The sequence below is a fragment of the Caretta caretta genome, chromosome 7, assembly GCF_965140235.1.
Source record: "Caretta caretta isolate rCarCar2 chromosome 7, rCarCar1.hap1, whole genome shotgun sequence".
NCBI classification, from domain to species: domain Eukaryota; kingdom Metazoa; phylum Chordata; order Testudines; family Cheloniidae; genus Caretta; species Caretta caretta.
Genome location: NC_134212.1, coordinates 60,562,651 through 60,586,368, shown reverse-complemented (window position 1 = coordinate 60,586,368; position 23,718 = coordinate 60,562,651). Strand labels below are relative to the sequence as shown.

At 55.5% G+C, this 23,718-nt stretch overlaps 2 protein-coding genes across 4 annotated transcripts; one reads left to right on the top strand and one right to left on the bottom strand.

Moving 5' to 3' along the window:
- Positions 1-663: 663 nt before the first annotated feature.
- Positions 664-2,670, top strand: LOC125640201 (platelet basic protein-like). Its single transcript, XM_048858454.2, has 4 exons — positions 664-798; positions 889-1,021; positions 1,939-2,028; positions 2,300-2,670. Exons 1-4 carry the CDS (start codon positions 729-731, stop codon positions 2,373-2,375), a joined length of 369 nt encoding a protein of 122 aa, XP_048714411.2. The 5' UTR covers positions 664-728; the 3' UTR covers positions 2,376-2,670.
- A 2,267-nt stretch (positions 2,671-4,937) lies between these two features.
- TMEM72 (transmembrane protein 72) lies at positions 4,938-23,437 on the bottom strand. Of its 3 annotated transcripts, none has more exons than XM_075130738.1 (5): positions 23,014-23,437; positions 9,708-9,774; positions 9,335-9,406; positions 8,352-8,491; positions 4,938-7,914 (listed from the first exon to the last, which is right to left on the bottom strand). In XM_075130738.1, exons 1-5 carry the CDS (start codon positions 23,081-23,083, stop codon positions 7,568-7,570), a joined length of 696 nt encoding a protein of 231 aa, XP_074986839.1. In that variant the 5' UTR covers positions 23,084-23,437; the 3' UTR covers positions 4,938-7,567. The 3 variants fall into 3 exon arrangements, with proteins under 3 accessions (XP_074986839.1, XP_048714516.1, XP_048714517.1); XM_048858559.2 differs by having other exon boundaries at positions 4,938-8,046; positions 23,014-23,432; XM_048858560.2 differs by lacking the exons at positions 8,352-8,491; positions 23,014-23,437 and having other exon boundaries at positions 4,938-8,046; positions 9,708-9,755.
- Positions 23,438-23,718: the final 281 nt, after the last annotated feature.

The window sequence follows — 23,718 nt, the reverse complement described above, 5'->3', positions numbered from 1 at the left end:
GGCACGTGCCTAAGGGGTTGAGTATTGCTGGGAACACCTCGGGGCGCATCTCAGGGCAGCCGAGCTCCGCAGCAGGGGCCAGCTCCAGGGGGCAGTGGCAGCCGGCGCCGGGCTCCTTCGGGGCAGAGGTAAGAGTGTGTCAGGGGCATAGCTTGGAGTTGTGCTGCCCACCCTGCCTGGGGTGTGCCTGGCACTGCAGAGTCAGCCTGGCTCTGGGAGCAGGGCAGGGAGGGCTGCCAGGCAGCCAGCCAGCCAGCGCCCCAGTTTCCACAGCGTGAAGAGCCAGGAGTGGGCCTGGTGGCTCCCCGCAGCTTCCGGTCCGCCGGCTCCTGGTAGAAGGTGATGATTTTTAAACTGTGGGGCGTGTCCCCTAGGGAAGTGTGTGCCACAGAAATCAGGGGGGGTGCGGGGTGTGTGGACATGACTCCATGTGCCCCTCCACATTCCACCTCCAGGGGGGCGCAAATATTCTTGCTCTCCCTGGGCACTAAACTGCTTGGTTAGGGCTCCGTTCAAACTGCAAGTCAGAGGACAAGGGGGAGCTGCCCAGTCATTCTGGCTTTGCAGCACCTCGCCCTCATTTCCCTGGAAAGCAGAACCCTGCAGGGAAGCAGCTGATACTAACCCGCTGCTGCTGGGTTGGGCACGGGAACGCCCCCTGACTGCCGCTGCCTTTATAGAGCCTGGCTCCTGGCGTGCTGCTGCTTGTGGCACTCCCCAGAGCTAGCATGTCCTCCATCCCCCAGGCCGCCTTCGTAGGCATGCTCCTCTTCTTCCTGTGCCCTGGGCACCGAACAGGTAAGCAGCAGAAGCCATGCCGGCTCCCTGTGAGCGGGACTGCAGCGGGCGTTCACCCGAGGACTCTTAGCTGTATCTTTTCCCATGCAGCCCGGCAGGCCCAGGCAGTCCATGTGCCTACGAGGTGCACGTGCTTGAAGTTCCAAGAGAAGGTTGACCCCAGAATCATAAGGGATTTCCAGATCATTGAGAAGGGAGCCCACTGCCACCGCCATGAGATCATGTGAGTAGCGTCTGGCTGCTATGCCAGCCAGAGTCCTCACTTACCCCCTCCCTGCCCTTGGTGGGCTGTGATTCAGGCTCCCTTGGTTGAGAGAACCCGCCATAGCCATGGCCACCCTCTGTTACCAGCAGCAGCCTTCCAGCTGCTTTACCCTTCTCTGGGGCCTCTACACCCCCCGCCCAGGCCAAAAGCATCTGGCCGTCCTCCTTCCCTGCCTATGTCGCCCCACACCCAGCTATCACAGGGCCCAGCCCCTCTGCTTTCCCAGGGAGGGGAGACCGTGAGTAGGCTCCCTGGGTCTCAGCACCAGGCTTCAGGGAAGTTTCACCTGGACGGGTGTGACTAACATATCCATGTGGAGGCTGGGGGGGGAGGGGGGAGGGGGGAGTGGGGCTTCCTCTGCCCCACTCCCAGTCACGTATCTGATTGTACTGGTGTAGTAGTACCCAAGGGAAACTAAGGCATGACCCGTGTTAGCCAAAGACAGTAAACTAGTAAAACTCCCATGCAACATTACCAGGTTAATACTCCCTACTCTGTCATTCATAGGGCAAAAGCCACTCCAAGCACTTCTTTAGAAAAGGCCAACACTGTAGACAGGAAGGTAAACAGCTTTTCCTTTGTACTACAGGCCCAGGGGAAAACCCCTCCTTCTCTCCACTAGCCAAGCTATTTACATTGCCACTCTCTTGGCTCGTTTCGTTCACGCCTTGGCTGTTGCAGGGACAGGCACTGAACTTTGTCTTAAAACGTGTTCTTGTTTACCCAGTGTAAATCTGGAGTGACTCTCCAGATCAGAATCAGGCCCATGATACTCGTCTGCCTGACAGCAAGACCCCAGCTCCAGCACAGGCCCCAGGGGCACCGCCAGGGTACTGGGCACTGCAGGGGACCAAACGTATCTGCTTGTCTTCCAGATTAACTGTGAGGCTCTGGGGAGCCCAGAGAGAAACGTGCCTCGACTCATCCAAGAGGCAAGGGAAGAATCTGCTGCACTGCTGGAAGAGGTCAGTGCTCGGAGCAGTGGGCCCTGACCCCAGCTGGCAACTGCCAGCACCTGCTCCTCAGACTGGCCCTTTGCTGTGTGCAGCGGCAGCACTGGGCCATATTGCGATGCTGGCTTCACAGCCGCCCGGGCCGCAGGGAGGGCAGGGGGGGTCACTGCAAGCTGCCGCCAGTGTACAGAGAGCAGAGCCTGGCTCTTTTGGCTTGTCCCTCTGAGTCCCAGTGGCTGAGAGGCCCTCGGTCCTGCTCTGAAGGAGCCTCCTTCTCTTACAGAAACCTGAAGGACCACAGGAAGCAGCACCACTGCATGACAAGAGGGCAGCGACGCAGGACCAGGCCAAAGCAGTGAGCACGATGCACAGGCAAGGCCAGGCTCTGGGCTCCAGGGGCAGGCCTCCCACGGCTCCCCCTGCACGGGGACTAGCTGTGGCCACGCAAGATGAAGCATGAGAGAGACAAGCTTTTTAGCTACACTCAGCTCTTCTCCAGGTGTGGAGAGTGGTGTCTTACAATGTAAAGCCCTTATGAGGCACAGTCTGTCCCACCTTGGTTTCCTTCCCCAGACGTGAGGAGAGAGCTCTGTGAAGCTTGACAGCTTGTTCCTCCTCCCCCCCCACCAGATAATAAAGGTCCATTAAACCTTCTCTCTCCGTCAGTATTTCTTCTGTGTACCAGCTGTCTCCTCGCCTGCCCAAATGGCTCCAGCCCCACCACAAGAGGGCTGCGGCAGAACCAGGCAGGAAGGATAAAACAATAGCTGAGGGCCATACATCCCTCTCAAATGGACCAGTTCTGCAGAGAAGGTGGTTTGGCTGGGTGGTTTGAAACCTCTGCCCAAGACAACATTGATGAAGCTGCTTGATTCTCAGTGGGAAACATCCCTGCCCACAGGGGCCCTGCTGCCTCGAGCTGGCGCCAGGGCTGTGCGGCCAGCGCTGAGGAGAGAGAGCTGTTAATGGCAGACGGAGGGGGCACTGGTTGGCTCAGCTGGGAGCTGACAGACACAGAGTCCGGGGGCAGCGAGACTGACCCAGAGACTGATGGATGGAGAGCCAGGCACTGCAGGGGTAACTTGGTGCCCAGAGAGAACAGGGCTGGAGGGGAGTGCCCAGCACAGGGAAGACACTAGACGAATGGGTCTCTGTTGTTTTTAAACCTACCTCTCTAAGCTCTGTTCACCGTTTGGGCAAATAAATCACACTGGGTTTTGGAGTCTGTCATCACTGCAAACTTCCTGAGTGCAGGCCCCTGCGGGAGCAGGCAGGTAGGGTCCATGCCTATCTGGAGCTGCTCGGGGTTATGGGTGGTGCCCCAGGAGTTGGCACCTGGAGAGCCAGTGGGCGAGCAGCTGGGTGGCAGGAATCCACCCTACAGAGAAGTGGAGCCATGGCTGGGTGAGAGCGTTCGGGGATTGCAGTCTCCTGGCTTGGACCACACCCCCGAGATACACAGTGGAGAACTTAGCAGACACCGGTTCCATTGCTGGCCACAGCCAGGGAGGGGGATGAATTGGACTGAAATTTCCCGTTTGCAGCAACTACCCTGCAAACCCACAATGCAAGAGACACTGTGCCACCTTGTGGCCTTGCCATGCCACTGCACAGCACACAGGATCCAAGCCCCCTTGCTTGGGAAACTCCTGATTAATGCAGTGGTTCAACCTCCTCTGGAACTTGGTGGACGGGGCTGGGAGGGACCAGGGAAGGGCAGCGAGGATGATCAGGGCCTGGAAAACCCCCCTGTGGAGCCAGATTGAAAGACTGGGATTGTTACCCAAGAAAGGAGTCCAAGGAGAAGGATGTGATAAAAGTGTATCAAATAATCAGTGGGACCCAGAAGGGAGATCAGGGTGTCTGTTCTCACTATCTCTTCACACCAGAACAAGGGGATACTTAAAGGCTCTGAAAGGTGGGAAATTCTGAACTAACGGTTCTTCACACAGTGGGTAGTTAGCCTGTGGGACTCACTGCCACAGGATTTTGTTGCGGCCAAAAACATAGCATGAGTCAAAGCCAGATTGGGCATTTATATGGAGACCAAGCCCAGCCAGAATGTGTGTGATGGGGCACCCTCTGCTCGCATTTTCATGGCTTTGCACACAGGCTGCTCAGGGACCTTCCTTCTGTAGCTCCCAGCATCTGGCTTGTTTCCAGTGCTTTGCATCCCCACCTTTCTGTACTCCTGTAGCCAGGCCGTTTCTGGAGCCATTAGGTGTAACTACCCCTTCTCCTAAGGGCTGCGGGTGGGAAGCTGTCTCTCCACATGGCTGGTTCCCTTTATCTGGCCCAGCTAGCCTTTCCCTTGGGTGTCCTTCCTGTGCTCTGGGCTGGCGTGGGGTTGGGGGTCGGAGGGAAGCCCTGGTCTGGGCTCGCTCAGCATGAGGCTGGAGGCATGTAAGAGGGCTCTCTTGGCAGAACAAGGAGCTCCCTGTGTCACTCACTTACCCTGGCCCCAAATCACCCGGCTGCCAGGGAAGAGAAACCAGCTGCTGGCAGTGCGAGGTGAGCAAGTGACTGCCACCCTGGCCAGCCACGGGGTGAGGGGGAGCAGCCATGGAGCCCATCCCCCAAGCTGGTCTGTGATCCACTGTTCCAGCCCCCCACAGCATCCCTGCAGGAGCCAGCGAAGGGGTCAGCCTGGCACAGTCATGCCCTGGTCGGGAGGGGCTCAGATCCAGGACCCCCAGTCTGGGGGGCCAGGCCCCTCTGCTCTCCAGCCCCTTCGTGCCAGTCCCAAGGCAGCCTCCCACACCCACCATCTGGTGTCAGCGACCGCCTGAGGGGCGGGGCAGCGAGGAGCTTTCCCTCAGGGAACATAGCTGACACGCTGGGATAGATGGTGCATGAATACCCCAGCCTAGCGGGTTAGCTGAAGGACTCCCAAGTACTCCAATGTAACTGCACTGGGCTGGTTGGGAGGGAAACCAAGGCAAAGTTTATTCACAAAGAGCAGAGATGTGAGTGATACCAAGCTGGGAGACGCGCCAGGGCTGGTCACCACCAAACCAAACTCCACCCACTATCTGGTGACAAAAACATCATTGGAGCCAGTTACACTCTTTGATGAAGCTGTTTTCTTACTCACATCAAGGTACCGGCATCTCCAGCCCTGGGGACAAGGGGACCTGACCTTCACAGGCTCGCAGGGTGGTGCACCCTGTGATCCCTTGGCGCTGGATGCTTTTTGCTTCTTCTTGTATTTCCCAAACTTCGCTGTTCCATCCCAGAGGCAAGCCGACCCATGGCTCTTCCATCCTCTGCACATTCATATGGATACGGGCTTTCATTGCTTTGACTCTGCACTGCTCCAGTTCACTGGAGAGAGGTCGACAGCCGCCTGCACTTCCCCGCATTTGGGCATCGACTTTAAAGCAGCCCACCAGTAAGCGACTGTCAGTCATGAGAAAACCCCTGCTTACCACCTGAGATGTCTGCTGGATCTAACAAAGACTGTACCAGGGGAAAGGCTTGGGCCCAGACTAGGAATCAGTCTAGTCTGTGAAAGAAGCTTATTGGAACAACTCGGAGGGTGAGGTTTACCTGTATTCAGTTTCTTAATGTATTAGGCTTAGACGTGCATGTTTTGTTTTATTTTGCTTTGTGACTTACTTTGTTTTGGCTGTTATTACTTGAAACCACTTAAATCCTACTTTTTATACTTAGTAAAATCACTTTTGTTTATTAATAAACCCAGAGTAAGTGATTAATATCTGGGGGAGCAAATAGCTGTGCAACTCTCTCTATCAGTGCTATAGAGGGCAGACAATTTACGAATTTACTCTGTATAAACTTTATACAGAGTAAAATGGATCTATTTGGGGTTTGGATCCCATTGGGAGCTGGGTGTCTGGGTGCTGGAAACAAATAACCTGCTGAACTGTTTTTAGTTAAAGTTTGCAGCTTTGGGGGCATGGCCCAGATCCTGGGTCCGTGTTGCAGCAGGCTTGCATGTTTGGCTCAACAAGGCAGGGTTCTGGAGTCCCAAGCTGGCAGGGAAAATGGGCTCAGAGGTAATTTCAGCACATCAGGTGACAGTCCCAAGGGGATCTCTGTGACCAAACCCAGGCTGGACCCTGGTCGTCAGTCCCCAGTTCCTATCCCTAGAGGTGCTGCTCCCCTGGGCTGTGCAGGGCAGGGCAGACCTTGGCGCTGGAAGATGGACCCACCCCACTCTGTCCCAGGGCCATGCTCTAGGACACAGGAGGAGGGGGGATGGCTGCAGGGACTAAGGCAACCAGCTCTCTCCTACAAACAGCAGGCTGATGGGAGTGCTGTGTCCCTTGTTCCCGCATGACCCCACAGCTGCCCCTGGGGGGAGCAGTGGGAGATGGCATCTGATGGCCCTAGGCTGGCTCCATTCCCTGTGGTTTACCAGCGATGCTGCTGTGAGAAAGCCAAAGGCCCATGGGGCTGGGGGTTAGATCCAGCTGGCTGGGGAGCATGGCCCAGGGCTAGTCACACAGCAGCAGGGTGGGGGACCAGGGCGGATGCTGACACTCTGCTGGTACCGACTGCCTAGCACTGAGCAGATGTCCATGTAGCGGCTGGAAAATGTCTGAGAGCGAAGGCTTCGCTGTCCTGGAAATACGCTGAGCAGAGCCTGGTTCAGTCTACGGGGGCAGAGCCTGCATAGATCCCACGGGGGTGGGGCCGGAGCGGGGCTGGCAGGTGCCCAGGGGGTACTGACACATGGCCAGAGCCTGCCAGGATCCCATGGCGAGTATGCGTGTGTGTGTGTGGCGGGGGGTGGGGGGGCGCCCAGGGTTTCACCAAAGCTATTATTTGGTTTTAACTGATTTTCATCTGAATTTTGGACCACTCAAGTACATGGAAATAGTGATTAGGTTAAGAAAATCCAACCCATCCCACTAGCAGACGCCTCTCTGTTGATAGTAAGTTAAGCGCAGTGTGAATGTGAGGCTGTCTGTTAAAGGAAGGCAATGGAGTGAAAGACAGACAGACAGACAGACACAGCTGATGTACAGCTCACGACCTAAACCACAGCATGGAAGGGCTGTCACTTCACCACTCTAACTGGGCTTGATTTTGTGCTCTTTCTCCATCCCCCGCTCCCACCGCAGAATTAACCCTGATATTTACCCAGAAAACTAGGAAGTGGATTTGTTTGCCCTGTTTGCAGGGTTTGGAACACACATTGATAAAGTCCCAGGAACCGTTCTACCAGATAAAGATGGGAACCGAAGGGCTTTGCCCAGAGGTTGGTCCAGCCCCAGCAGGTGAGTAGCCAGGACAGCTCCCTGAATGCCAGTGCTGCAGCCAGCCCCAGGAGCTGGCACAGCACCCGCCAGCCCGCCTTCCAGTCAGCAGCAGCAAGTGTTAGTTGTGGGGGGTTGGCTGGGCTCTCGGGCACCAGGACCCCACCTGGCGGGGGCTGCCCTGCTCCAGATGGGTCAGCTCTGCCCGTGGCACCTAGGCTGCAGGGGGAGCATGTCTGAGCCCTAAGGCCAGGCCCTGGGCCAGCAGGTGGGGAGCTCCAGGCTGCTGCCACTCGCCCCAGGCTGCGGACGAGGTGGGTGAGCGCTCAGAACAGACCTGTGGCACTGAGGGGCGTGACAAGGAGCGGGGTCTCTATGGGCCCGAGGATTGGGGCTGTGTCGGACGTGGTCTCCTCAGCCTCACTCTCCGCTTCATCCGGGCTCTCGCTGACAGAGGGGATGATCCTCACCAGCTTCTCCTGGAAGTGCACCTGCTTGCCCGGGGCCGGGGTGGGCGGAGCAGGGGTGGGCGGGGTTGGGGCAGGCTCAGCCAGCCAGCCCGCACTCTTGTCCTCACTGCCCTTCAGGATGCTCTTCATTTGGCCGAGCAGGGAGGCGCGCTGCTCTCGGCGCCCCCCGGGAAAGGTGAAGGTCTGCTCAGTGTCACCACTGCCTGTGGAGGTTGCAGCCGTGGCACAGGGGTCCACATACTGCTCCAGTGGCCCCCGCGCCTCCCGGAGCACCGGGCTCTTCTTCCGCTTGCTCAGCAGGAAGTAGGCCAAGCCAGTCAGCACCAGCATGGAGCCTGGGAAAAGGCACCGGAGACGAGACATGGCAAAGAGCGGGGGAGGGTTCACCAGGAAAACTGGGCCATGGCCCCTCCCTTACATCACAGCTGGGTCATGGTCCCCTCTCTGGCATCCCAGTCGCATCACAGCCAGGCCATGGCCCCCCCTGCCTGGCACCCCGGTCCCATCACAGCCGGGCCATGGCCTCCAGCCTGGCATCCTGTCCCATGAGAGCTGGGCCATTCCACCCCAGCCTGGCAACCACCTGCTTACCCCATTCCCCTGCCCCCCATGCTGTACATGGCCCCAGCGCGCTCCTCACCAGGGATGGTGACGTGCCAGACCAGGACGGGATGCAGGAAGCAGGCTACTGAGAGCAGCACATAGCCCAGGAATTTCTGGAAGCTTGCTGGCTGTGTGGTTCGCTTCCAGAAGGTGTGTGCCAGGGAGCCCGGCTGGTAGCTAGGGAGAGAGGGGCAGGCGTGGGCTTGGGCAGGGAGAGCTGGTCACCGGCACCAGAGCCACATGGCTGCCAGGGTTGGGTCTGAATGCCCTTCTGGTGCCCACCGGCCCCAGAACTCAGAGCACCAGGCCAGGCCTGGACATGGGGCTGGCTAAGGCTTGAGTGGTCCATAGAGTCCATGGAGTGCAGGGGAAACAGGCCTGAGCTCCGAGCATTCTCACCCATTCCCCAAGCCCGGGGACACAACCATGGGTGCCCAGTCCCTGAGGCAGAGGCCAGGAAGTGTGAGTGACACATGCAGGCCCTGGGGGCAGCAGCATAGCTAGCAAGCAGGGTTTGGTGCTGCCAGCAGGGGGCAGCAGGGGGCAGGCTCCCTTGGAGGTGGGTCTGCAGCCCCACCTGGTCAGCCCTGTGCCCTCAGCTGAGTGTGGGTGAGGGACAAGGGCAAGCAGGGGGAGGGGTGTGGGCAGGATGCATGGAAGTGTGGGTGGGATATATGGGAGGGTGCATGAGGGCTGTGTGGAAACGGCTCATAAGGAGTGTATGGGTGTGGGGTACCCAGAGGGCATGGGCAGGACACCCGGAGGTGGGGATGTGAGATGGGTGGAGTCCACAGGGGATATGGTTGGGGGGCATGGGCGGGGCACACGAGGGTGTAGGTGTGGGGTGGGCAGGGTGCACAGGGGGCATGGGCAAGACACATGGGGATTGGGTATAGGGTGAGCAGAGGGCATGGACAGGGTGCAAGGGGTGTGGGGTGGGCGGAGTGTATAGGGGTGTGGGCAGGCACACAGGGTGTGGGCATGGGCAGGACACACGGCGCATGGGCAGGGAGTACTCACCTGATACACATGCCCAGGAGCAGGCTGACGAAGAAGGAGACTTCGCAGATGGAAACCGCTGCCCCTGAGAAACTGAAGTGGGGGACCATGAGGACCGGGCCTGGCCACAGCCATGGGGGTGGTGGGGCCAGCATGGGGCTCGGGGGCTCTACCTAGTGCTGGCCAGCTGGGCTCCAGAGCCTCAGCTCCCCCCTGCTCAGCCGTTGCACAGGGGAGGTCACGGCGCGCTGCGGCCCCTGGCCAGCTCCACGGGGGCAGCAGCGCTGCGTTGAGCTTGCAGGGCTGAGCTGCCCCATGTCTCACAGGGTCCCAGACTCCTACACGGTGAAGCCAGGAGAGGGCCACTCCCCACGGTAACCGCAGCGATACTCACAGCAGGTAGACAGCCAGGCTCTGGAACTGCCCGCGCTGCAGGGTCTCCGCTCCCACTCCAACCAGCACTGCAGAGAGAAGGCAGCACTGGAGTCATGGCAATGCCCACCCCAGCACCGTCCTGCCTGCTCTTCACATGGCCCTTGGGTGGGTGGGAGTGGGGAGCGAAAGCAGAGTGTCCAGTGGTTGGAGCAGAGGGTTGGAGACAAGAGGGCTGGGGTCTGTCCTTGGCTCTGCCGCAGACCTTAGGCTAATCACTGAACCACTCTATGCCTCAGTTTCCCTAATGGGGTAGTGCTGCTGCTCCCCCCACTTTGCACAGGGCATTGGGACTCCCTGGTGCTCAGTGAGCATTGGAGTCTCTGTGGCACCCTTCACTGGGAACGGCCTCACGTGCATCATGGCAAAGGATCACCAGCCCCAGAAACGCGGTCTCACTGTTGGCCCTTTCCCAGCTGTGTGCATGCACCCCACGGCATAGTGGGTACCTGCATGGGGGGGGATTGTCACCCTGGCTGGGGCTACTATCCCCTGCTCCAAGTGGTCCAGGCGGTTGCGGGACGGGTTGAGGGTTCCGGCTGAGGGTATGGGCTCTGGGGTGGGGCCAGGGAGAGGGGTTTGGGGTGCAGGAGGGGGCTCCAGGCTGGGGGATGGAGCCGAGAGGTTCAGAGTATGGGAGGGGGCTCCAGGCTGAGGCAGGAGGTTGGGGGTGTGGGAGGGAGTGAGGGGGTGAGGGCTCTGGTGTGGGGCCAGAAGTGAGAGGTTCAGGGTGCAGAAGGGGCCTCCGGGCTGGGGCAGGGGGTTGGGCTGAGGGTGGGTGAGGGCTCCAGCTGGGGGTGTGGGCTTTGGTGTGGAACAGGGATGAGGGATTTGGGGGGCAGGAGGGGGCTCTGGGCTGAGGCAGGAGGTTGGGGCACAGGGGTGTGTGTGAGGGCTCCAGCAGAGGGTGCGGGCTCTGGGGTGGGGCTCGGGATGAGGGGTTTGGGGTGGAGGAGGGTGCTCTGGGCTGGGATCAAGGGGTTTGGAGGATGGGAGGGGGATCAAGGCTGGGGCAGGAGGTTGGGGTGCAGTAGGGGGTCAGGGGAGCTGCAGAGCCGATGCTTGGTGCGGGGGCAGCGTGCGGAGCCCCCGGCTGCCCCTACACGTAGAAGCCGGAGTGGGAACATGCTGCTGCTTCCGGGAGCCACAGGGAGCCTTCCTTAGCCCTGCTGTGCCGCTGACTGGACTTTTAATGGCCCAGTCAGCGGTGCTGACCAGAGCCGCCAGAGTCCCTTTTTGACGGGGTGTCCCAGTTGAAAACCGGACACATGGCAACCCTATCCTGAGGGTGCGCCTTGGGGGTGGGGCAGGGCCAAGGGAGGTTTTGGCTGCTGTGGGTTGGCCATGAGGCTTGTGAGTGAGTTGACCCTCCTCGGGCCCTTCATGTGCCTTGAGTCCCAGGCACCAGCAGGACCAGGCCTGAAGTGTGGCTCTGGAGCAAGAGCTGGAGTTTGCAGGTGGGCCTGTCTCTGCTGGGCAGCCTGGGGACAAGCTGCCTGGCCTAGCCAGCAGCCCAGTCCCACGCACCGCTCAGCCTACAACACCTGGCCAGAGCAGGGAGCAGGCCTAAGTAGCCACCTTGGCCTTGGGGTACTACATTAGTGAGATCTCTCTGTCTGACTGTGTTTAAAGCGGGAGCAGCCAGACATAACCACCTAACACACGTTTGCAAATCATTGCAGGAGGCAGTGCCGAGGGCACTGGCTGTGTGAGGCAGGACCAGTGCTTTCCTTGGTGGTGTGTGTGCAGTGCCGGGCATGGTGGGCAGCCGATCCCTGGCTGGTATCTCCAGACATTGCTATAGTGCACACTAGCCATTTGAAATGACCTGTCCTGGGTGTGACAGTGCTTGGCCCCTGTCCACACAGCTAGGTTAGCAGCCTCCTTCACAGCTCAACCAAAGAGGCATTAAATATCGGTGTCTGGCTCTGATCCTGGCCAGCCCTGGCCTTTGGGGGACTCACAGAGGGAGCAGGCTCCCCAGGGACAAGCCCTTCCCTGAGGCTGCTCTGCTGCCCAGGAGTGGAGGGCGAAGCCGGGCACTGCGGTGCTTCAGGCCAGGGGAGGGGCTGGCTCGCAGGTCCCCGGATGCTGGCTTGTCAGTGGCCTGTGCTGTGGCTGCACGGGAGGCAGAGCGGTTTGTTTGCCTTCCCATGGTGCCTGCCAGGACATTGGCACAGAGCTGTGCCAGGCAGCGGGCAGCTGGGTCAGCCCTGGCTACCTCTGCGCGGCTTCGGGCCAATGCCTCTTGCAGGGGGACTGTCCTATTGCCGATGCTGCCCGGATTTGGCCAGAGCCTCCCACCTTCCTGGGGCAGGGCGAGCTGGGCAGGAGGCAGATGCCCGCTCTGCTGCTGCCTAAACTGCTGGCGTTGCTGGATGACAGGGAAGTGATGGCCTGGATGACAGGGAAGTGATGGCCCCAAGCCCAACGTCCACAGAGCAGGACTAGTCTGACCATCCACGTGTCACGGGCCCACTGCCCTGAGCTGAGCCCGCCACTTGGGTTTGACTGAAGCACAAAGTCTGGAGGCTGGCTCTGACTCCAGCTGGGGAATGTGGATCCTGCAGTTTGGCCCAGGGCCCATCTCTACCTGATGCACATGGGCACATTCGCAGCATGAGGCCATGAGCCCCTTCCCTGCCCATCTCCTCAGACTCTGCCCTGCACAGACCTGCTGCTCCCTTTCTTCCCCCACTCCCCTGGCGGGGTCTCTCCCTCCCTCTGCACACAAGGATAGAAAGGGATAAACATTTTCCATTCGTGGGGGCAGGGGGTCAAGCCAAGACCCATTGACTTTGTTCCCACCAGGTCAACACTGACAGCCTCAGAAGATCCCACCTCAGTCTATCCAGCTCCTTTTAGCCTCCTCGCCTTCCTGGTCCTAACCACCTAGCCAGCCTTCTTGGCCTCCTCCCCTGCTGTTCAGTGCTTGTCCTTACTGAAAGGGCCTATCTCACTGGCCTCGGCCTCCTGTCCCTAACAAGCCCAGCCCTGGCTACCTTGGGGCGGAGGATCAGTAGCGGCAGGAGAAAGCATGCCAACCATGCCAGCTATGTTAATAGTGGCTGTAGCCATGGTGATAATGCCACTTACTAAACAACAGAAAGCACAAAGATGGGCAGGCGGCTTAGCAGCCTGGAATGAGCTGTCGCTCCGTGCTACACGGTGCGGCCTCTCGGCCCACACAGCCAGGCAGGGGATTATGCACTAAGGTGGATTAAGGGCCTGAGCGCATTGAGACCCTTCCTTGGCTTGCAACTGGGGCCCGGGAGCTGAACTCCCAGGAAAGCTCCAGCCTGCCTCGTTAACCCCTGAAGGGAAGGGCAGGATGAGTGTGCTCCTGGGATGGCGAATGGGGGGGAAGGGCTGCAGGGGGCTCTGATCCTCACAAAGGCTGATGTGTGATGTGAAAACAGAAGTGTCTCCCAAGCCTGTGGCATAACTCCCTAGGTGTGTAACGCACAACACAACCGCACACTGTGTGGGTCCCAGCTAAGTCAATGAGCTTTGTGCTGAGAGCACAGCTAGGTTCCAGATACAAACGTGGCTAGAACCTAAATCCTCCTGCTCCAAAATCAGACATCCCTTCCACTCCGGCTAAAGGAGAATCACTGTCAACAGTGAGTAAGACACACAGGTGTTCAGTTCTGGGTTCCTTCCTGCAGTGGGGAGCAGTGCACACAAGCCTGTTATACTTCTAAATGGAAGAAAGGGGAAATCGTTAATAATGAATATAAATCAGAAGTTAGGAATTGTAGAAAACTGATATGGGCAGCAAAGGGACACAAGAAGACATAAATGGCCAGCACAGTTAAGGACAATAAGAAGTTTTAAATATATATTAGGAACAAAAATAATATTGACAATGGTGTCGATCCACTGCTAGATGGAAATCCTAGAATTTTCAATAATAATTCAGAAAAAGCAGAAGTATTCAATAAATATTTCTCTTCTGTATTTGGAGAAAAAACAGTTGAAACTGTCTTATCATATGGTGAGGATAACCATCTTTCCATTTCACTAGTATCTCTGGAGGATGTTAAACAGAAACTACTGAAGTTAGATATTTTAAATCAGCAAGTCCAGATAACTTGGATCCAAGAGTTTTAAAAGAGCGGGCTGAGGAGATTGCTGGACTGTTAATGTTGATTTTCAATAAGTCTTAGAGCACTGGGCCCTGGTCTACCCTAGGAGTTGAGGTCAAATTTAGTGGCGTTAAATTGATTTAACCCTGCACCCGTCCACACGATGAAGCCCTTTTTTTTAACTTAAAAGGTTCTTAAAATCGATTTCCTTACTCCACCCCCGACAAGGGGATTAGCACTTAAATCGGCCTTGCCGGGTCGAATTTGGGGTACTGTGGACATAATTAGACGGTATTGGCCTCCGGGAGCTATCCCAGAGTGCTCTATTGTGACCGCTCTGCACAGCACTCTCAACTCAGATACACTGGCCAGGTAGACAGGAAAAGGCCTGCAAACTTTTGAATTTCAATTTCCTGTTTGCATGGTCACCTGCAGCTTGCCACGCTGGCCAGAGCTCATCAGCAGAGGTGACCATGATGGAGTCCCAGAATCGCAAAAGAGCTCCAGCATGGACTGAACAGGAGGTACGGGATCTGATCGCTGTATGGGGAGAGGAATCTGTGCTATCAGAACTCCGTTCCAGTTTTCGAAATGCCAAAATTTTTGTCAAAATCTCCCAGGGCATGAAGGACAGAGGCCATAACAGGGACCAGAAGCAGTGCCGCATGAAACTTAAGGAGCTGAGGCAAGCCTACCAGAAAACCAGAGAGGCAAACGGCTGCTCCGGGTCAGAGCCCCAAACATGCCGCTTCTATGATGAGCTGCATGCCATTTTAGGGGGTTCAGCCACCAGTGCCCCAGCTGTGTTTTTTGACTCCTTCAATGGAGATGGAGGCAACACAGAGGCAGGATTTGGGGACGAGGAAGATGATGATGATGAAGTTGTAGATAGGTCACAGCAAGCAAGTGGAGAAACCAGTTTTCCCGACAGCCAGGAACTGTTTCTCACCCTGGACCTGGAACCAGTACCCCCCGAACCCACCCAAGGCTGCCTCCCAGACCCGCCAGGTGGAGAAGGGACCTCTGGTGAGTGTACCTTTTAAAATACTATACATGGTTTAAAAGCAAGCATGTTTAATGATTAATTTGCCCTGGCATTTGCAGCTCTCCTGGATGTACTCCCAAAGCCTTTGCAAAAGGTTTCTGGGGAGGGCAGCCTTATTCCGTCCACCATGGTAGGACACTTTACCACACCAGGCCAGTAGCACATACTCGGGAATCATTGTAGAACAAAGCATTGCAGTGTATGTTTGCTGGCATTCAAACAACATCTGTTCTTTATCTCTCTGTGTTATCCTCAGGAGAGTGAGATATCATTCATGGTCACCTGGTTGAAATAGGGTGCTTTTCTTAAGGGGACATGCAGAGGTGCCCGTTCCTGCTGGGCTATTTGCCTGTGGCTGAACAGAAATGTTCCCCGCTGTCAGCCATGGGGAGGGGTGAGGGGCTAGCCACGTGGTGGGGGGAGGCAAAATGCGACCTTGGAATGAAAGCACATGTGCTGTGTATGTAATGTTAACAGCAAGGTTTATCATGAAAGAGTGTACCCATTGTTCTATAAAATGTGTCTTTTTAAATACCGCTGTCCCTTTTTTTTTCTCTTCACCAGCTGCATGTGTTTCAAGGATCACAGGATCTTCTCCTTCCCAGAGGCTAGTGAAGATTAGAAGGCGAAAAAAATGCACTCGTGATAAAATGTTCTCTGAGCTCATGCTGTCCTCCCACACTGACAGAGCACAGATAACTGCATGGAGACAGACAATGTCAGAGTGCAGGAAAGCACAAAATGACCGGGAGGAGAGGTGGCGGGCTGAAGAGAATAAGTGGCGGGCTGAAGAGAGGGCTGAAGCTGAAAGGTGGTGGCAGCATGATGAGAGGAGGCAGGATTCAATGCTGAGGCTGCTGGAGGATCAAACTAATGCGCTCCAGCGTATGGTTGAGCTGCAGGAAAGGCAGCAGGAGCAGAGACCACCGCTACAGCCCCTGTGTAACCAACCACCCTCCTCCCCAAGTTCCATAGCCTCCACACCCAGACGCCCAAGAATGTGGTGGGGGGGCCTCCAGCCACCCAGCAACTCCACCCCAGAGGATTGCCCAAGCAACAAAAGGCTGGCATTCAATAAGTTTTAAACTTTTAAAGTACTGTGTGTCCTTGTCCTTCCCTCCTCCACCACCCCTCCCAGTGCTTCTCTACTCCACCACCCCTCCCAGGCTACGTTGGCAGTTATCCCCCTATTTGTGTGATGAATGAATAAAGAATGCATGAATGTGAAGCAACAATGACTTTATTGCCTCTGCAAGTGGTGATCGAAGGGAGGAGGGGAGGGTGCTTAGCTTACAGTGAAACAGAGTGAACCAAGGGGCGGGGGGGGGGTTTCATCATGGAAAAACAAACAGACCTTTCACACCGTAGCCTGTCCAGTCATGAAACTTGTCTTAAAAGCTTCTCTGATGTGCATCATGCCCTCTGTGCTCTTCTAACCGCCCTGGTGTCAGGCTGTGCGTAACCAGCGGCCAGGCGATTTGCCTCAACCTTCCACCCCGCCATAAACGTCTCCCCCTTACTCTCACAGATATTATGGAGCTCACAGCAAGCAGTAATAACACTGGGAATATTGGTTTCGCTGAGGTCTAACCAAGTCAGTAAACTGCGCCAGCACGCTTTTAAACATCCAAATGCACATTCTACCACCATTCTGCACTTGCTCAGCCTGTAGTTGAACAGCTCCTGACTACTGTCCAGGCTGCCTGTGTATGGCTTCATGAGCCATGGCATTAAGGGGTAGGCTGGGTCCCCAAGGATAACTATAGGCATTTCATCATCCCCAACGGTTATTTTCTGGTCTGGGAATAAAGTCCCTTCTTGCAGCTTTTGAAACAGACCAGAGTTCCTGAAGATGCGAGCGTCATGTACCTTTCCCGGCCATCCCACGTTGATGTTGGTGAAATGTCCCTTGTGATCCACCAGTGCTTGCAGCACTATTGAAAAGTACCCCTTGCGGTTTATGTACTCGCTGGCTTGGTGCTCTGGTGCCAAGATAGGGATATGGGTTCCGTCTATGGTCCCACCACAGTTAGGGAATCCCATTGCAGCAAAGCTATCCACTATGACCTGCACATTTCCCAGGGTCACTACCCTTGATATCAGCAGATCTTTGATTGCGTGGGCTACTTGCATCACAGCAGCCCCCACAGTAGATTTGCCCACTCCAAATTGATTCCCGACTGACTGGTAGCTATCTGGCATTGCAAGCTTCCACAGGGCTATTGCCACTCACTTCTCAACTGTGAGGGCTGCTCTCATCTTGGTATTCATGTGCTTCAGGGCAGGGGACAGCAAGTCAAAAAGTTCCATGAAAGTGCCCTTACGCATGCGAAAGTTTCACAGCCACTGGGAATCGTCCCAGACCTGCAACACTGTGCGGTCCCACTAGTCTGTGCTTGTTTCCCGAGCTCAGAATTGGAGTTCCACGGCATGAACCTGCCCCATTAGCACCATGATGCCTGCATTGCCAGGGCCCATGCTTTGAGAGAAATTTGTGTCCCTGTCCTCATCACTCTCGTCACCGTGCTGACGTCGCCTACTCGCCCGATTTCACTTTGCCAGGTTCTGGTGCTGCATATACTGCTGGATAATGCGTGTGGTGTTTAATGTGCTCCTAATTGCCAAAGTGATCTGAGCGGGCTCCATACTTGCCGTGGTATGGCGTCTGCACAGGTAACTGAGGAAAAAAGGTGCGAAAAGATTGTCTGCCATTGCTTTCACAGAGGGAGGGAGGGAGGGAAGGAGGGCCTGATGACATGTACCCAGAACCACCCGCGACAATGTTTTTAGCCCCATCAGGCATTGGGATCTCAACACAGAATTCCAATGGGCAGCGGAGACTGCGGGAACTGTGGGATAGCTACCCACAGTGCAGCACTCCGGAAGTCGACACTAGCCTCAGTACTGTGGAAGCACTCCGCCGAGTTAATGCACTTAATGCCCTTAGGGCATTTTGTGTGGGGACACACACAATCGACTATTTAAAAATGATTTCTAAAAAACCGACTTCTATAAATTCGACCTAATTTCGTAGTGTAGACATACCCTGGGGAAGTTCCAGGAGACATCGATCCCAGGCAAGATAATGGAGTGGCTGATATGGCACTCAATAAAGAATTAAAGGAGGGTAATGTAATTAATGCCAATCAACACAGGTTTATGAAAAATAGATCCTGTCAAACTAACTGGATATCTTTTTTTGGTGAAATTACAAGTTTGGGTAATAAAGGTAATAGTGTTGACATAATATACATAGACTTCAGAAAGGCATTTGACTTGGTACCACATGACATTTTGATTAAAAAACTAGAACAATATAAAATTAACAGGGAACACATTACATGGATTAAAAACTGGCTAACTGATAGGTCTCAAAATGTGATCATAAACAGGGAATCATGGAGTGGGTGTGTTTCCATTGAGATCCCACAGAGATCAGTTCTTGGCCCTTTGCTATTTAAAATTTTTATCAATGACTTGGAAGAAAACAAAATCATCACTGACAAAGTTTGCAGATATCTCAAAATTGGGGGCGTGGCAAATAATCAAGAGGACACATCACCTAGCAATCTGGGTAGCTTGGTAAATTGGGTGGAAGCAACAATATTTGTTTTAATACAGCTGAATGTAAACATGACCACATGGGAACAAAGAACGTAGGCCTTACTTACAGGCTGGGGGGCTCTATCCTGGGAAGCAGTGACTCTGAAAAAGATCTGGGAGCCATGGTAGATAATCAGCTGAACATGAGCTCCCAGTGTGATGCTGTGGCCAAAAGGGCTAATATGATCCTCAGCTCCATAAACAGGGGATTCTCAAGTATTTGGCACTGGTGTCACCACTGCTGGAATACTGTGTCCAGTTCTGATGCCCATGGTTCAAAAAGGATGTTGATAAATTGGAGAGGGTTTAGAGACGAACCACGAGAATGATTAAAGGCTTAGAAAACCTGCTTTATAGTGATAGACTGAGTGATCTGAGTCTATTTAGCTTAACAAAGAGAAGGCTAAGGGGTGAGTTAATTGCAGTCTGTAAGTACCTACAAGGTCCTGTGGGTTCACATCTGCTCTGCCAGACCGGGGCTTTACTTGGGATCTCAGGGGTGCCACACTCACACCACAAGGGTGGACAGGGGATGAGGCTGGAGTTTCACAGCGAAGCCCTTTCACTGTATAAATCGACAGGTGGGTCCTGGCACAGCAGGGTGTTCGGGAGGGTTTCCTGGCGCCCCCCAGGCCCTGATCGGCCCACATACTAGTGGAGCCAGAGCTTACTTTGTGAGTGCACCTGTGTGGGTCTACATGGCGCCGAGATGGAGGATGACCATGCCCGAGAAACCAATGCAGAGGATCTGTCTGGTGACTGCATGGGGCAGGACGCTTGGTGGCTTGGGCGGGAGGCGTTGAGCCTGGAAGAGCTGCTTCCAGTAGCATCCTGCGCCTCTTTGGGCTGACTGTCCTGGGGTGTCACTGGTCAGTAACTCACCCTCTGGGACTTGCCTGTGGGGGGATTCATGGAGGCACAGGGTGAACTCCTGACCCCACGGCAAAACTCCCAGGGACTGACTCAGTGGGAAAGGGAGTAATCAAGATGGCTGACGTGGCAACATTCACAAAATCTGGCATGAGTAAGCACAGCTATCCCTATGGTCACAGCCACCAAGACACAGCTGGGTGTGTGTCCCTCCCACCAAGTGCTGGTTCACAGGCGTGGGTTTACAGTGACCCCTGCTGGTGGGAGCACAGAAGGGCATGCAATGCAAATGGGCCCTTTGCTTGGGGATCTTTGGCAATGCCTGGTATCATCTGTGGTTTCCGTCCCTATGGACTCAGGCACATCTGTTGCACCCATTTCATCTCAGCTCCGAGTCACTAGCTCTGGGTACAGGAGAACTGCCTCCCGACGGCTAATGTGCCCACCATAGACCATCACCATGGGAACTGAAGACACTGGCTTGACTCCAGAGCAGGTCAGGAGCGCCATTGGCTATTCTGATGCCTTTATACAATGTGTCGGGTCCTAGGCCAGTTCCTGGGGACACTGTAGCATAACTGGCATGAGCTGGCCTGCTGATCAGCTCCCCCAGCTGAACTGTCAAGGAGTGAACTCCCGTCGTGCTCCTTAGAGGTGGTCTCTCCAGCTCGGAGCTGGGGGGCTGCCCTGCTGGCTCTGTGAATGGGTACAAGACTTCTGTCTCTGTGCTGTTCTCCGGCCCCTTGCACCAATACTGACATGCTCTGGGAATCTGAGCACAAAGCGCAGGGGTTTGCTGCCCTGGGGCTGTGCAGGCCCCTGGATGATCATCACTACAAACGCAGACAGAATTGAGTGTGGGGGAATTCAAAGCCAGCCAGCAGGCCATGCTTGGGAGCAGGACTGGTCATCTTCTTCTTTATTCAATCTTTCTTCCAGCAAGTGAATAGTGCAGGATTGCCTCCTGATTTCTGCTCCTCTCCTGATGATTCAGAAATGTGGCCTGAACAGTTTGGACCAAGGATCATCAGCCTGGTGGCCTGTTTGCTTGGGCTATTTGCTGTCTGTGGTCTGAGCTATGCCTAAGGCACAGGCACAAAATTATGAATTAAACAGTTTAAACAGGAGAATTTGGAACAACTAACAATCCTCCTCCCAGTACGGATTTTCAGCAGAAGAGTCATCTTTGCTAAACTCTGTGAAACTTTCGGGTTTCCCAACCATTCCCACCAATCACAATTACTGACCATCAACAAACCACATGGCTCCACCAACCATGGGGCTGCCTGATCACTGACCATCAACAAACAACACAACTTCACCAATCACGGGGCTGCCTGATCACTGACCATCAACAAACCACATGGCTCCATCAATGACGGGGCTGCCTGATCACTAACCAACAACGAACAACATGGATGCACCAATCTCGGGGCTGCCTGATCACTGACGATCAACTAACAACATGATTTCACCAGTCACGGGGCTGCCTGATCAGTGACTAATATGGCTCCACCAATCATGGGGAGTCAGCGCGCTCAGAGCTTGGGGTGGTGGGGAGGGGGATATTTTTTGCCTCTCCAACTGACTCTATGGAGGGCCAATCTATGGAATCCCCCAACATCATCCAGAATCTATGAGCGAGGCTGATCCATTAGCCTCTTCCTTTGGCAAGTCTGTTCGGATGGCTCTGAGCTCTGGGGACTCTTTTCCCTGTGGTCTCCATTTCCTAACCCTTTTAGCATTAAAATAATGGATGCAAAACCACCTGTACCTCATTGGGCAGCGAACACCATACTGAGCTGGCTGCTCCCTCCCTCCAGCGACAGCCTCAGACAACATAGGGAGATATGAAACATGGAGACCCCTCGCTGGGGTCTTTTGGGGAAGGCAGGTGACACTGGGCAGAGCCCAGAGTGGAGAGATGGAAAAGTACAGGGCTCTGTAGCGCCGTCCAAGGCAGTGTCCACATTGCAGGGGTGCTGACTTTTGCTAATTTCCAGAGGAGCTAGGGAAGACAGCACAAGATACTGCAATGTAAACACCATCGCCATGAGAGAGAGAGATTACACTCCAGGAAGACGTCTCAACATTGTAACCTACTTATGACTTCAGCTCTTTATCCTCTGTTGGCACATGGCACTGGGGTTGGGCTGTCTCCTGGGCAAGCATCCACTATTATCACTGGAGCCTTAGGGGAGAGTGTGAGCCTTACTCTGTATGTGTGTGTGATCGAGGTCTGCATAGCTGCGATCCAGCTTGTCTCATGCACAGGCTCACCCCGCTGTGCTCCTATGTGCCAGTCTGTAAGAGCCCCAGAGGGGAGAATCTCTCCAGTCTGTTTGCCCTGCAGCATTGCCCTTTCTATCGGTGCCTGGCCAGTGCAGTTAGCTGTGGGGAGTACATTCCGGAGCCAGCAGCCAGCGCTTTAGCTGTGTGCCGTCCGTCCATGTGTTCAGCCCCAGGATTGTGCTCGGGGTCGGCTTAGTTGAGCTGACCTCTTTGTCTCTTGCCCCCTGTTGCCCCATGGCAGTGTGAGGTGTCTCCCAGAGCCTGCTGCTGCTCACCTGGGAAATGCTGAGACACACGGGTTTGCAATGCCCTACTCCGGCAAACTAGCATCTGGAATGAAGCAGGATCTGCCAACAGGACCCACTTGCCGGCTCGAGTGAGATTCTGCACAGCTACATCACCCAGCCAAGAATTACAGAAGCAATCACCTTCAGCTCCCAGGGGTAGGTGTCATTGTCCCTGCTTTATAGATGGGGACACTGAGGCACAAAGTGATTAAGTGGCTTGCCCAAGGCCCCAGCAAATTGGTGCCAGTGCCATGAATAGAATTTGTTGCTCCCGCCCCCGCCCTCTGCACTTGACTCTCCCCTTCAATGCAGCAATTTTTACCTCCGATGGCTATTCTACACCATTGTGGTTTGCAGGGGGAGATCTTCTGCACATTCAGCCATGGAGATGCCAGCTCAAATATTCCCGTTTCAGCTCTCACCTGGTATGTCACCCACAGCCAAAGGCAACCTCCTCCAACCAAAATTTGGTCCTTCAGCCTTGGTCATTTGGCAGAGGGAGCCATGTAAACAGGTGGGGGAGTCTATGATGTTTGCATTGCAAGGAAAGAGCAAACAGCTCCCTGAATCTGCTCTCTGACAGCTTTGTAGGAAGGCAGAGGAGCAATGCTGCAGCAGCATGTTCACCAGCGCTGGGGCTCTTCTCTTCATCCCGCTTGGGACAAGACAGCTTTTCCCCTGGCTTTGCTCAGAGTTTGGAGCAGCCCCTTCCACTGAGCATGAGGACCTTCCCTCCATGGATCCAGGTTACTCTGCTGCCCCAGCCCATACCATGGGAAACTAACCTTCCTTCCCAGCAGCAGTCCCTGTGGCCTCCAGCTTCCAGGCATTGCTGAGCCCCATCCAACAGCCCCACCTGCCAGAGGACGCACCCACTGACACTTAGCAATGAGGAGTAACAACATCTCACGTTTCACTTTCTAGGCCCCAAGGCTCATCATCCCCAATGGGCAGATGGAGGAAGGGAGGGTGGCACAGTCACAGCCAGGAATAGAACCCAGGTGTCCGGATGCCCATGCACCACCTATTACTTTGCTCCAGCTGTCGACTCCCTCAAGCACAAAGGGCGACGCTGCCTCTTACCTGCTGCCGTGGAGATGCCCAGCAGTCGGCAGGTGTATTCCAGTGCAGTCCAAAAGGCCCGGTGCTTCATGGCTCCAGGAGATGAAAGCCTTCGAGCCACCGGCTGGAATTCCTTCCCCAGCCTACATGCCTCCCTGGCCAGCTCCTTCTGCCGCCCCACCCAACCTTCCCAAGGCAAAGGCCCCGCCTGGGTCAGGTGCTGGCAGTGGAACAAGCTGCCACCACAGGGAACCGGTCGGCACTGCCTGCTCCAGCTCCCCGAGGGGCTGGGAAGTGCTGGCCTTCTCCTGGCTGTTTGTTTGTTTCCTGCATTGTTTGGAGGGCTGCGATTAATGATTGCCCAGAGGAGCGGCCCTGGAGCCGGTGGGACAGGCAGCAGGGGGCACGGGGCCTTTCCTCCTGCTCCGGGCTGGGGCAGAGCAATCTGATTAAATGTCACAGAAAGGCCTTACTGCACCACAGCTCTGGCAGCTCAGATTAACCACTTGGGAGGAGGGGGAATGTGGGGATTTGGTCTCCGCTTGACAGCAGCCTGTTGCTGGCAGTTCCTCAAGGATTGAGGGCATCCCGCAGACCCAAACCCCACCTGATCCGTGCTGTCAGGCTGCTGGCTGAGGATTTCTCTGGGCACCAAGCACCCGGCTTGGAACACCCGGGGGAGCACCCAGCACCACTCAGCGTGGAGAAGCACACACAGGGTCAGGG